This window comes from Muscardinus avellanarius, assembly GCF_963383645.1.
Source record: "Muscardinus avellanarius genome assembly, chromosome: 2".
Taxonomy (NCBI): domain Eukaryota; kingdom Metazoa; phylum Chordata; class Mammalia; order Rodentia; family Gliridae; genus Muscardinus; species Muscardinus avellanarius.
Window position 1 is genome coordinate 36,732,198 of NC_137787.1, and position 14,035 is coordinate 36,746,232.

General features: G+C 35.4%; 1 protein-coding gene across 1 annotated transcript in view; it reads left to right on the top strand.

The window, feature by feature from the left end:
- The window catches only part of C2CD6 (C2 calcium dependent domain containing 6), a gene marked incomplete at both ends in the record, with an annotated part of 149,911 nt that overhangs the window by 13,647 nt on the left and 122,229 nt on the right, over positions 1–14,035 (top strand). Inside the window, 6 exons of the mRNA XM_080689345.1 lie at positions 5,488–5,581; positions 6,000–6,086; positions 7,785–7,836; positions 9,654–9,799; positions 11,369–11,491; positions 13,529–13,597. Coding sequence (XP_080545471.1) covers positions 5,488–5,581; positions 6,000–6,086; positions 7,785–7,836; positions 9,654–9,799; positions 11,369–11,491; positions 13,529–13,597 — 571 coding nt within the window. The remainder of the gene's footprint in view (positions 1–5,487; positions 5,582–5,999; positions 6,087–7,784; positions 7,837–9,653; positions 9,800–11,368; positions 11,492–13,528; positions 13,598–14,035) is intronic.

Sequence of the window (14,035 nt, forward strand, 5' to 3'; positions counted from 1 at the left end):
GAGTTACCAGGCTCATCTATCTCCTGGCAACTCAATTTTACTCAGGGTACAGATTCAGACTAATAGCATATTTTTGTGTCTGACAGTTTAAAGTCTCCCTAAAGGCAGATTTAACAAAGCAAGATATATTATAGGAATCTAAGGCTGTTGATGTAGCGCAGTGGTAGAATGCTTGCCCAGAAATACATGAAACCTGCAGAAAATAAAAGTGTAGGCATTTGAGTGAACTACAGCAGTAGTCTCTAAATTTTGATTGTTCAGTTTTGTCAGTAGAAAACAGATGAGCACCTATTGTCAAGATTTCCTTCTAATGTTAGATTTGGAGAAGATACCTATAAAAATTTCATTTAAGAAATGCTTCTTGAATGCATTTAAGTAAAATAACAGTATTTTTTTAAATTTCTACTGTTATACAAAGTTTTTAGTTCAAATTTTACCAATAGCTGGGTGTGGTGGCTCAGGCTTGTAATACCAGCATTTGGGAGGCTGAGACAGGAGGATCTGGGTTCGCAGCCAGCCTCAGCTACTACTTAGTGAGCCCTTTGCAACTCAGTGAGACCCTGTTTCAAAATAAAGAATAAAAAATTGGGTTAGGGGTGTAGCTTGGAGGTAGAATACCCCTGGGTTCCATCCCTAGTACTGCAAAAAAAAAAAAAAAATACCAATAAAATGCTACCTTTTACAATTCTTATAAGCCAATTGGAAAGTATTGCATTTTATTTATATTTAAAAAGAAAATGTGTTCTAATCTTTGGAATCTCTTTATTTGTGAGATTTTAAAATAAGAAAATAGTTTCCAAGTTTTTAGAGTATGAAGTTTGATTAGCACATCATTTTCAAACACAAAAAAAATGTTAGATGGAAAAATTGCCAATCACTTTGAAAATATTCTCACCTTAATACAACATTATTTTAAAATAAAAGTTACTTTATATTTATTGTAAAGTACCACTACCTTATTCTGAAAGGTCAGAGTAAAATATAAATAAATTTTAAAAATTTATTTACATACCACTGATACCCATTAGTCATCAATAAAAGTTTAATAAATTTGGAATGTTTGTCTTTTCATAAATCCAAAGTACATGCTATTTCTTTATGTTTACCACATTTTTTTCTTTTTGCAGTACTGGTATGGAAACTAATACCTTGTACATGTTACATGCATACACTACAACTGAGCAACACCCCCAGCCCCATTATATTTTATTATTTTTTGTGTGGTACTGAGGATTGAACTCAGGGGTGGTCTACCTCGACCTACACCCCCAGCCCTTTTTTATTTTTTTTGTTTTAAAATAGGACCTTACTAGGTTTTGCTGAGTGTCTCACTATGCTATTGAGGCTGTCCTCAAACCTGTGATCCTTCTGTCTCAGCCTCCCAATTACTGGGATTACAGGTGTGCACTACATGCGACTTCATTTTTTTTTTTTTTTTTTTAAGACAGGGTGTCACTAAATTGCCCAGGCTGGCCTTAAACTTGTGGTCGTCCTCCTGCCTCAACCTCTCAAGTAGCTGAGATTATAGGCATATACCATGCTCAGCTACATTTGCCAATTTTAAAAATAGTTTGCTGTGACATTTTTTAAGCTTATTTCTCATCCATTTATTTAGCAGACTAGATATTCTATTCAAGGTAGTATTGATCAATCCACTTAATTGGCAAATGCGATATGCTGAAATCAAATAGAAAGCACAAGGCGTTGACATGAACCCCACTGAGCATGAAACACTTCCTCAAGACATTTATCTGCTGCCCAGTGCCAGCTACATATGCTTACTTTCTTATTAATGAAAAAATTATAATATTTTTCCCTTGTAACTCTAGGGGATAATGCCTGGCTCTATTGTGGGTATCCTTGCTTCATAGGGACGGAAAATCCCAGATAATTAAAAGGAAATATTGCTCTTGAGCTTGGATATGAAAAAATATTAAAAAATATTTGAGTTAAGAAACCTTCTTAGCAAATGTTTTCAATATAATGAAATGGTAATTATCTTTTACCTGTATGTCTTTAGTTCCATACTGACCCTCTGGAGGGCAGAAACACTTTAAGCTAGAACTAGCCCCATGCTAGGCATATAGTTGTGCCAGGATATTAATAAACATTAAATAATTAATAACATTAAATGATTATTGTAAGAATAGTGAGGGTTCAACTAGGGCTGGGAAATAGACATATTCTATGAAAAGGTAAGTATGTGGGCTAGTGAGTTTTCAAAGAAAAATATGGAATGGAAGAGAATGGGTCAAAAAAGTCATGAGAAGCCTGAGATCTGTGGAGAGTTACCAGTGCAAATAATAAATTATAAAAGAGGCTAAAATTCACCAGAGAGGGAAGCAAGACAATGTGATTGAATACACACACTTCTCAGTAAAAGTGCTACAGAGGACTCTTATTTAAGGTGCAGAAATGAAAGACAGTAGAATTAACTAAAATTTAAATATCTCCAGGTTCAGGAGAAATTCTGGGTGGTGTCAGGGGCTTTATGAAACGTGTTTAGAACCTTTGCTCAGGATTCTGAAAGGAATTTGGCAAAGACTTATTTTGCTGCTGCTGCTGCTGCCATTGAAGAGAGCTCTGATTAGATGAGGAAGGAAAAGTAAAACGGTAGTAATGTCATTGCCAGGTCGTAACGAATGGATTGAGCATAGTATTCTAAAGGAGTTTTTATTTCATTTCATTTTTGATTTTCAAATTATTTTATATTTATTAAAATAGATTTTTGAAGTGAGAGTTATCAAAACATTAGAAAGTAAGAGACTCCATATTAAAATACATAAAATGTACCACAGTTTGGTATTTTATGACAATCCAAGAATTGTCACTCAGTTCCCTTAAACTACAAATCATAATATATATAATATATCACATTAAACCAGTCAGATGAAGCAATAATAAAATGATCAAAGATATATAAAATAATTTTTAATTAAAGTATTATACTTAGTGGTATGTGCCTATAATCCTAGTACTTGGCAGGCTGAGACGGGAAAATCACAAGTTCAAAGTCAGCCTGGACAATTCAGTAAAACCCTCTTTCAAAACAGAAAATAAAAGTGACTAGAGATGTAGCTCAGTGATGGAGCACCCCTGGGCTCAATCCCCTATACCACACACACAAATGTATTTATTATACTTAATGTTGAATGTTTTATTTACTTTTGCTTCATTGAGCCTGTTTCAACATCCTTTTCCTTTAGTAGATATGTTAAGCTCATACATATTTATTGAAATGACTGATGTCTGATCTCAGTTGTATTGCTGTACTTACTGTCTTTTTCATATGTTGTGTTTATTGTTTTTGTTCCTTTAAAAAATTTCTTTGGGATTTAGCAAAGTTTGTATTTTTGTTTAACATCTTTATATCTTTCATAGTGCTTTTATCTCTCATTTTTCTTACTTAACCTTGTCCTCTTGGGTTTACTGGTTTTATTTGGAATCTTTTACCTTTCACCTGTTTTTTATACACCAACTTATGACCTATTCTAGTTTTTCCTTTTTTCTCTCCTTTCTCCTATTTTTTGAGGGTTGCATTATTCTTCTTTAGAACATGTAACATTTGTACTCCTTTTCAACCCATATCCTCCCCCCTTGTTTTAGTACTGACTCTTGTATAGTTAAGTATGTTAACTGCTCTCCCTAGGTCTTATGTGTGGAGTTTACCCATTTATCTCTTGGATTGGATAAAGCTCATCCTTCTGTACAGTTCTCAGGAGGGGCTCAGGAGTAAAGTGTTCCTTGAGTTGTTGCCTGTTTCATGCATCAAAAAAAAAAATAGCCTTGATATTGGAAGCCTGGCTTGGTTGGATAGAAATTCTCAGCTTGATCCTTCTTATCTTGAATTTCATGAAAATGCTACTGTATGGTCGTGTTGCTTTTTAGGTTATTCTTGAAAAGTTTGATGGTGGTCTTATTGTTTATTCTTATAGTTTAGTCATTTCACCTGGTTGAAAAATTCTCTTTATAAGGCCAAATAATTTTACTAGGATATATTTTGAATTCATCATTATGAATCAATTTCCCCAGACACATAGTAGCTTCTATCAATATGTAAAATTTTCTTATTGTCTAAAGCTTGTTTAGATTATGATTTAAAATATTTTTTCCCTTTGTTTTTCTTCTACAGAGGTTTCTTGTTTGCCTAAATTCCAGTTCAAGTACCTTTCTCTGACACTCTATATTTATTATTCCTTATCGCGTTCATTCTCTTCATTATCATTCTTTTTAAATACCCATTATTAAGTTTCACTTGAATTCATGCTACATTGGGAAATTTGTAGGTTAGTTTTATTTCTAAGATTTTTTTCTGTTTTCTAAAATTTGTATTTTAAATTGAACAAAATAATTTCATTTTTCTTTCTCCATCCATGTTGAATTTGTGATTATGGACTTTAAAATATATTCAAATATTTTATGAAGATGTTTAATTTGGTTTGAAATTCTGTGTTATCACTTACTTCTATTATGTGTCTTTTTTAGGGGGAAAGAATTTTTATCAGCCCCCAATTTCTCCTAATTTTTTCTTATAATAGTTTTTAAAGGAATTAGTCTGATTGTCCTTATGTCCTTATTCCAGGTCACTTCTTACACAGGATTCAAGTGTGCCCTGTGTGTGTGTGTGTGTGTGTGTGTGTGTGTGTGTGTGTGTGTACTTAATTGTTTTGTTTTAAACTGGATGAGCTTGTAATTGAGGGAAGGCATAGGGTGGATGGACATACTTGTGGTTTTCTTTGTTGTTTCAGTATCCTCGATTCCCTTGCTTACATCTTTCTTTCTCTTTACTGTCATGTTTCAGTCAGCCTTCAGTGAGCAAAACACCAGACAAGAAAAACTTAGAGGAAGAAAGGTTTATTGGGGTGCGTATGGTGTAGGTCTCCACTCTCACACCATGACAGCTGGAAGCAAGGAGGGAGTGGGGGAGAGAGAGAGAAAGACAGACAGACAGACAGACAGACAGACAGACAGACAGACACACACACACACACACACAGAGAGAGAGAGAGAGAGAGAGAGAGAGAGAGAGAGAGAGAGAGAGAGAGAGAATGAGCCTAGTGACAGATATCATCACCTATCTCTTTCTAGCCACATCCCATCACCCAGCAAATTCATTCAGATTACTAATATTCCAGGAGATTTACTCATTGATGAGATTATTACACCCCTGATTTAATTATTTCACCTCTGAATATCATTGCCTTGGGGCATGCTTTCAACACATGAGCCTTCTGGGGGACATTCCAAATTCAGACCATAACAGGTATATCTCCTCTACCTTAGAGGCAGAGTTCCCCTGGTCCTTGTTTTTCAGGTCTCTTCTTTATACCACTGCTGCTCCACCAAGTCCTAGACCTGTAGTCATAATTTTTGCACTTAGGGTTGAGCTTTTGCAGGATGATCTTGTCTATGCTTTTTTTTTTTCATGGTCTCTACTCTCTGCTCTTTTCCAATCTTGTGCTTTTTTTCTTCTTTTGCTCTTTTCAGGTTTATAGCAGGCATTTCAGGGCAAGCTCTGTTGGAATTTGCATTCTATTTCTCTTCTTACAGGAGACCTGAAGTGTATGACATTGTTTCTCCGGTAATGTTGGAGGCATGCCCTGTGTGGTGTCATTGGCACTCACTCCTGGCTTCGGCTTATTAACATTTGAGTAGAGATTCAGATTTGGCTGAGTCTCAGTAAGGCCAATTAGGGCTCTTTATAAACACTGTGGATTATATCCTGCTGTATGTTTAGTTTGTTAGCAAATTTATTAGCTCTTGCTTGTAGTAATCTGCACTTTTCTTTCATGATTCTCTTACTGAGCTTATATTTGTGTACACTCTTTTCTTCTGCTTGCTTATTGATAAACTAATTGATGGGAGGAGTGATTTCCTTAGTCATTGATATCCCACTGCCTAGAGTACCTGATATTTACTAGATACTCATAATTATTGAAGTAAATTAATCTTCATCTAGTTGTGCTATTTTTCTTCTAAAGTCTTTATTTACCTTGTAGATGCTGAAACAAACTCTTAAAGGGACTGAGACTGAAGAACATGAAGAAGTTAGTGAGGGACCAACTCTGGTACCATTTGGGGATGTGGTACGTGTGATTAGTTACTAATAAACCCGTACAGATTATTTATGATTTAATATGAAAGATTATTGATGTGTATTGTCTTATAATAAAATATATACAGAATTGTTTTTATGAGTCAGGAAAACATTGGAATAACCACTGAAATGATGGAAATTATCTTGATTCACAGAAACAATGATTTTTATACTAGTGATTCCCAAATATAATTATATCAGAATCACCTAGGATACTGGCTTTAAATGGACCCCATACCCCTGCACCATCCAAAAGACACCACAGAAATGAAAGGAAACATAGTTATCACTCATTCGTGCACACCCCCCCTCCACATACACACATGCACACATAGGCTCTACTATCTAGACAGAGAACAAGAAAAATGTTATTCTATTTTGAAATCTTCAGAATATAGGTAATGAAGATCTCTACACATCTAGACTGCCAAATATAATGATCTTCTCTTATAGTTATTTTATTCTTTGATAGCATTATTAGAGCAGTTACTGAGTATAAGAATTTCTCTTGTCCCTCATCTCTTACCTCCTGCTGTGTGTAATCTTTAACATAATATTCTGCTAATTTAATTGTTTTTTTTAAAAATGAAACATAACTAAATATATTTAGCTAATGCTGCAAATTAGAATTAAAATTTTCTATATTTATTTTGTATTTGATTTTATGGTTTAGGACGAGATATAATTTTCTTTAACAATTAGGAAAATCTTTACAAGAGAAAATGATTATTGCATAGTCCCTGGCATTTTGGTTGTTTGAATGAATAAAAATGGTTTTGGGGTACTAGATAAAAAGAGCTTATCTAAAACACAGCAGGCCTCTCACCTTTGGGGTGTCCCATATTCTCCCTTGAATGTGTATTTCTTACTTCCCTAAATAAACCTCTGTGTCTCTGGTAAAAAGCACACTTTCTTTCTTATTTTTATGTGGGGGATGCTGTATCTTATCCGTTTTTACCAAATACTGAAAATCTTATAAAATAAGAAACAATTTAAAAAGAGATGATTAGATTTATATTAATAACAAATTATTCTTTTGCTTTGTATTTTTGTTCAATTTAGGTTTACTTTAAACACGCCCTGGTCATTTTTATTGGTGTTTCTGCTTCTTAATGATGTTTTCTATTGATTATACTTGGGGAGGGGAACTGAAGATTGAACCCAGAACTGTTATATCTTTGAGCTAGACACCTAATCTTATTTTAGTTTTTATGTTTAAAAACAGGGTCTAGCCAGGCGTGGTGGCGCATGCTTGTAATCCCCGCACTTGGGAGGCGGAGACAGGAGGATTGCACAGGTTCAAAGCCAGCCGCGCTGGCTTAAGAGACCCTGTTTCCAAAAACAAAAAAGTATAAAATAGGTCTGGGAGTGTAGCCCGGAGGTAGAAGGGCTTCCAGGAACCCCAGTACCACCAATAAATAAATAAATAAATAAATAAATAAATACATAAATAAATATAAATAAAGCAGGGTCTTGCTGAATTGCTAAGGCTGGCTTCAAACCTGTGATCCTCCTGCCTCCCAAGTACTGAGATTATATGTGCATGCCACCATACTCATCTGAGCAAAAAACTTTTAATGAGAAAAGAAACTAAGCTTTATTTTTAAAATTTAAATAAAGTACAGTGTAAACTGGAAGTAAAGTTAACTCTTTAAAAATGTACTTTCTTTTTGTTTTATCATTTTAGGTCGGCTGCCTAGCTGTTCGTGTAAAGAACTGCAGACAATTTTCACAGAAGAGTATCCTTTCTTTTGTTTTAAAACTCATAGTGTGATCATATCTTGCTGTTTCACTGATACAGTACAAATCAAGCTAAAATTTAGGGGCTTAAGGAAACCATCTTATTATCAGTCTCTATCTGTGTATACACTAGGTGATAGTTCTGCTTTACAACATCACAGCTCAGGCTGCAGTTGTTCGGCAGTACAAAAGGGCTTGAGTATCTGAAATAGCCCGTTTATATGTCTGATTCTTTAGTGGAGATGCCTGGAAGGCTGCACTTAGCTTTGATGTTGAAATGGTCCCCTCTCTTCTCTCCTTCTCTTCTTCTTCCTCCTCCTCCACCTCCTCTTCCCTCTTCCTTTCTTCTTCATCCTTCTTCCTTTTTTCCTTTTCCTGGGGATAGAACCCAAGACTTGCACATGTTAGGCAGGAGCTTTAACATCTCCAGCATAGAACTCTCATTCTTTCTATGTGGTTTCATCATGTTTATTTTTTCCTGCACCAATTTGGATTTAAAAATAAGTTAATGGTCATTCTACCAAAAGTGATCTACAGAATCAGTGCAATCTCTATCAAAATACCAATGTCATTCTTCACACACTTAGGAAAATCATAGTAATACATGCATATCCATGTTTATAGCAGCACAATTCACAATAGCCAAATTATGGCAACAACCTAGGTGTCCATCCACGGATGAATGGGTCACAACATTATAGCAATATACACACAGTGGAATCCTACTCAGTAATCAAGAAGAACAAAATAATGTCATTTGCAGGAAAATGGACAGACCTAGAGAACATTATGCTAAGTGAGATTAGCCACTCACAGAAAGTGAAGGATCATATGTTTTCTATCTTATGCAGAAGCTAGGGAGTAATGGAAATAGCAGAGGGACATAATGGGGATAATGGAGAAAAACGCCAGTGGAGCCAGTGAGAATCAATGAAGGGATCATTTCCATTGATATTATGTACATATGTGAGAATACCAATGTCAACCTCAGTACCCTGTATAAGGAAGAGGGAAGTGGGGAGGGAGCCGGAGGAGAGCCCACCAAGTACTGTGTGCATGGAGGTCGCCATCACTGTGAACTTCATTATGATGTGAAACTATAGTCCACCAATAAAAGAATAAAAATAAAGCATTTAAAATATAATAATATAGTAATATGTTTATCTTGATTACTAAACTTTTTAGTGTCTCCTTAAATTTTGTACCTGAGGTGAGTGCTGCTCTCACCCATTTTAGTCCCAGTCCTAGCTCTGTCTTTTGCATTTTATGGATTAAAGTAACCATAAGGCCGATCCAGATGCAAGGGCAGAGGAAATAAACTCCACTTTTTGATGTATAAGTGGCAAAGGAGTTTTAGTCATCTGTAATCTACTCCCATTATAAGTTAAATGAGAAATACATATCTTCTTAGATATAATACTAAAGAATACGGATTAATACAAGGTATAAGAAGCATTTAAGGAAGTGATTTAGAGAGTTCAACACTGCTCTAAATTCTGTTGTCTTTAAATTATTCAAAAGTAGTGTATTTTTTATTTTAAAAAATTTCCACACAATTATGATTAGAAAAATTTCAACTGAATATTGCATGTTCTTAGTCACCTTAAAGTTAACATATAGAAAAATTTGCAAAAATATTTTTTAAAATAATTGTTTAAAAAAATAATTGTTTTCTGTTTAATATATTCTACAACTATCTTTCATATCCATTTGATTGATTCTTAGGTCTTGGCCTGGATTCCTTAGTGAATTAATTTTATAAAGTGCTATTAGTTTAATTACAACAAAACTTGTTTCCTAAACATTCTGTTTTCAGTCGTTTCACAATATTTTTTCAATTTGTACATTCGTGTCATTGTAAACAACATTGTGAAAAGTACAAGAACTCATAACGTGCAGTCCTCACACTATGAAAAAAACACTATAATTAGGTTTAATGAAGTAAAGTATTTTTCTGTGCAGGTAATGTTAAAATTTTCTTCCAGATATAATAATGTCTCTTTATAGTTAAAAATATTCTACTCTGCTGGGCGTGGGGGCGCACACTTGTAATCCCAGCATTCGGGAGGCTGAAACCAGAGAATCGTGGTTCACGGACAGCCTCAGCTACTTAGTGAAGCCCTCCACAACTTAGTGAGACCCTGTTTCAAAATAAAGAATAAAAAATAGGGCAGGGGGTGTATCTCAGAGGTTGAATGTCCCTGGGTTCCATCCTCAGACCCGCAAAAAAAAAAAAAAAGGTAAAAATATTCTACTCTAATTATATCATTTTAATGGAAAGGAAAGAAGAAAATGCAGTGTCTTTTTTTTGTTGTTGTTACTGGAAATCGAACCCAGTAGTGCTCTACATCAGCGCTACACCCCAAGCCTTTTTTATTTTTTATTTTGGAACGAGATCTTCCTAAGTTGCTGAGGTCTCAGTAAGCTGCTAAGGCTGGCCTTGAATCTGCGATCCTCCAGTCTCACCCTTCCAAGTCCTGGGTTTCCTTGGGTGTGCCACCATGCCTGGCTACGTAGTACCTTTTTATTTGGTACTTTACAGTATTCTATTTATATCTTATGGGCTAAATGTTTTTAAATAATAAATACCTTTGAGGAAAATCAATCTTAGTGGACTTCTTTCCTGAGGTATTTCTATCTGTGGTTTTGAGTGTTTATCCTGCACTTGCTTTTCTCTACCTTCATCTTCCTTTTCCATCTAATTTCTTCCACTGTTTTTCATCTCCTTTCCTTCTCTCTCCTGAATTCTCCTTCTATAGACTCTAAAAATTATGGATTAGTATAAGTCCTTATACAGATTCCTTTGTGTGTGTGTGTATTTTTCTTTCTCATTAGCATATTTATTTTCCAGATGAAGAAACTGAGTACTGCATTGGTTAAAGAACTTGAAGGTCATACCGCTGGTGTGTGCTGGAGCTCAGGATATATTCACTCTGGCTTCAGACTACACTTCATTTAAACTTCCTTTCACACCAGAACTTGCTATGTTTCTGTTTATAGTTAAGCTTGTTAGAATGTTAAATGCATCTTAAACCTTTCTTTAAAATAATGACACAGCCTGGCCTGGTGACACACACCTGTAATCCTGGTACTTGCGAGGCTGAGACAGGAGGATCACAAGTTTGAGGACAGTCTCAGCAACATAGTGAGACTCTCAGTAACTTAGTGAGATCCTGTTTCTGAACAAAAGTAAAAAAGGCTGGGGGTAAAGCTCAGAGGCAGAATGCTCCTGGGTTAAATCCCAGATACCAAAAAAAAAAGAGAAAAGAAAAAAAGGAAAAAGAAAAGAAAAAGAGAAAGGACATATAGGCACTGGATAATTAAAAAAGATCATAATTGATATTAGACATAAATAATATTCTGATTTTTGTTGCTATTAGGGTATATGTGATTATAAGGTTGAAAAATTATTAAGCTAAATACATACAGAAAGTAGCAAATAGTTATGCATGTAATCTAATTTATGGATGTATTCATTTAGAAATTATATTTGAAATTTAATGCTTCTTTTCATATGCATTTGCTTTTGAGGTTCCCAGACGTCAAGAGGATGAGCGGAATAATATTACCTTGGAACTAATGCAATATGACAATATAGGAAAAAACTCTCTTTTCTTAGGTAGTACTGAGGTACATCTTTATGAAGTAATTCAGGTATGTATAAAATCATTTTTTTCTGACCAATATCACATTTTTCAGTTGGTGTTTGTTGTCGGTCATTATATCTGATAGAAGACTTTTGTTATTAGCGACTTTTGGGCTTAGGAAATACAGTTCTCACTAAATGAGGACTAGTGACTAAATTGTCTGAAAATCAGTAGAACCACCAGATGGCATGAGGCTTAACAGATGAAAATTTCTTATACTTGTATGAAACATTGTTTGGAAGCAGTCAAGAGCCATGTGGAGGGTGCTGTAGGTCTGTGGGGGAAGCATCGCATCCTCTGGCCGCCCAGGTCTCAGGGGAAGCAGAGGTGGAAGCTAGGGAACCATGAGGTGTTGGATGAGGTGGGATGGATGACTCAGGACAGCGGAGACATCCACGGGTGTTGAAGAAGGGCACCTTGGGTTTAATTTGGTTTACAAGAGCCTAGCCTAGCAGTTCTCGGGATGAGAGAGGTACTTAGTCCCGGCAGTAATCAGTTCATCATGGAGTTTGATGTTTAAGTAATGCTTCAAAAAGAGTTGCTCTAAGACTTGTAATAAGGGGAACTGCAACTAGCAGAAACATTTTTGTCTGAAACATAAATGCAGATATTAACTTCTGTTACTTTTACCCAGAAGTCGCAGAAGAAACCTTGCAGTACTACGCAGATAAAACCACAAGGGACAAGGCTTTTCTTCTTCAGAATATTTGTTATGTTTGTATATTTGCTATTAGATTTATATGTGCATTTGAAAAATCATTACCTGATCTTTAAAAGCCATAATATGGTTTAGATAATGTGCAGGTAAATTGAAGAATGTTATTATTTATTTTTTTCTAGAAAGGGTATTTTACTGAAGACTTGCAAATGTTGAATAAAAATACAGTAAGAACTTTACTCAAACTTCCTAAGTTTTGTGTACATGTAATATTTTCTTAACATGCCATAGAATTTTATTCTGATACTGTCTATAGCTAACATCTTAATTTTTTGTTACCCTGAAATTTACTGTTTAAATTAGTAAAAAAAATATGTTAAATAGAAAGTAAAATATTTGCTCACAAAATCTTCACCCCACACTTTCTTTTTTTCTTTTTAAAGCTGTTATTTTACTGCTAAATTTTGAAAGAGAAAACTAGGAATTCTTAGGTGAGAAAGTGAAATGCCTCTGGCTGCTGCTTCAGCCACAGGGCCTCTGGAGCCTTGAGGATGAGTCAAGGGAGGATTGTTTCTCCTTCCTCGGGGAGTTTTTGAAGAGTTGCATACAGTTTTTCATTTCTTGTTAAGTACTTAAAAATTATTAACTTGATTAATCAATCTTCTGTTCCAAGAGACTTGTGCTGTCTCATGGTCAGAAACAGAGACAAGCCAGGCATGGCTGTGCACGCCTGGTGATCCCATTACTTGGGAGGCTGAAACAGGAGGATCACAGGTTCAAGGACAGATTCAGCAAGATAGTGATCTCAGCAACCTATTGAGACACTGTTTCCAAACAAAAAACAAACAAACAAACAAACAAAAGGAAGGGCTGTGGGTGTAGCTTCAAAGTACCCTTGAGTTCAATCTTTGTTACCACAAAACAAAAAAAAAACAAAAACAGGGACAGGAAACTAGCGTTTCCTCTGACACTCCTTCATCTCACACATAAGCAACTGGGTTCAGAGAGGTGAGATCATTTGTCTAAATCAAAGTTTTATCTGAAAGTGGGAGAGGAGGTGAGAGGAATGTGAGTAAATAATTTAAAAAATATATATATACGTGGATATATGTTTTCGTATCATAGCATGATCCTATTAACAACTCCAAGTTGATGTTTTTCATTCATTAACCATATAGATGACTTAAATCTTAACACGGAGAAGGTTTTGACATTCAAGGGACTAAATGTCTTCTCCAGGAGCTCCTTGTGTAAATGCTGCTCTTTTAAAATCAGGAGATTCATACTTTGGCTTTTCTAACTTATAGATTTTTAAGTAAAAATATCACTAACACTTTTCCAGTAAAATATCTTTCTGATCAAATAATAAGTTTGCCATATGTTTAGTTTGCCTGCAGGGTAGAGGTAGAATTTATGTTCTCCTATGGAAACTTCGGTTATGGATTTTCACATCAGGTTAGTTCCCTTCTTTTAAAGAAATTATTCTATTTTAGCTCTTCAGTCAGATCATTCTCTCTCCTCTCCTCTCCTCTCCCCTCCCCTCCCCTCCCCTCCCCTCTCCCCCCCCCTCTCTCTCTCTCTCTCTCTCTCTCTCTCTCTCTCTCTCTCTCTCTCTGCAGTACTGAGGATGGAACCCAGGGACATTCTACCTCCAAGCTACACTTTCAGCCCTATTTTTTAGTCTTTATTTTGAAACAGGGTCTCACTGAGTTGCCAAGGACCTCACTAAGTAGCTGAGGCTGGCCGCAAACCAGGATCCTTCTCTCTCAGCCTCCCAAATGTTGGGATTACAAGCATGTGCCACCACAACTGGCATAGGTCATTCTCTTTTAAGCCTTTGTTTTTTTTTCAGTTTGATAAATTCTTCAGAATAAATGTTTTCTGTAATGCTTT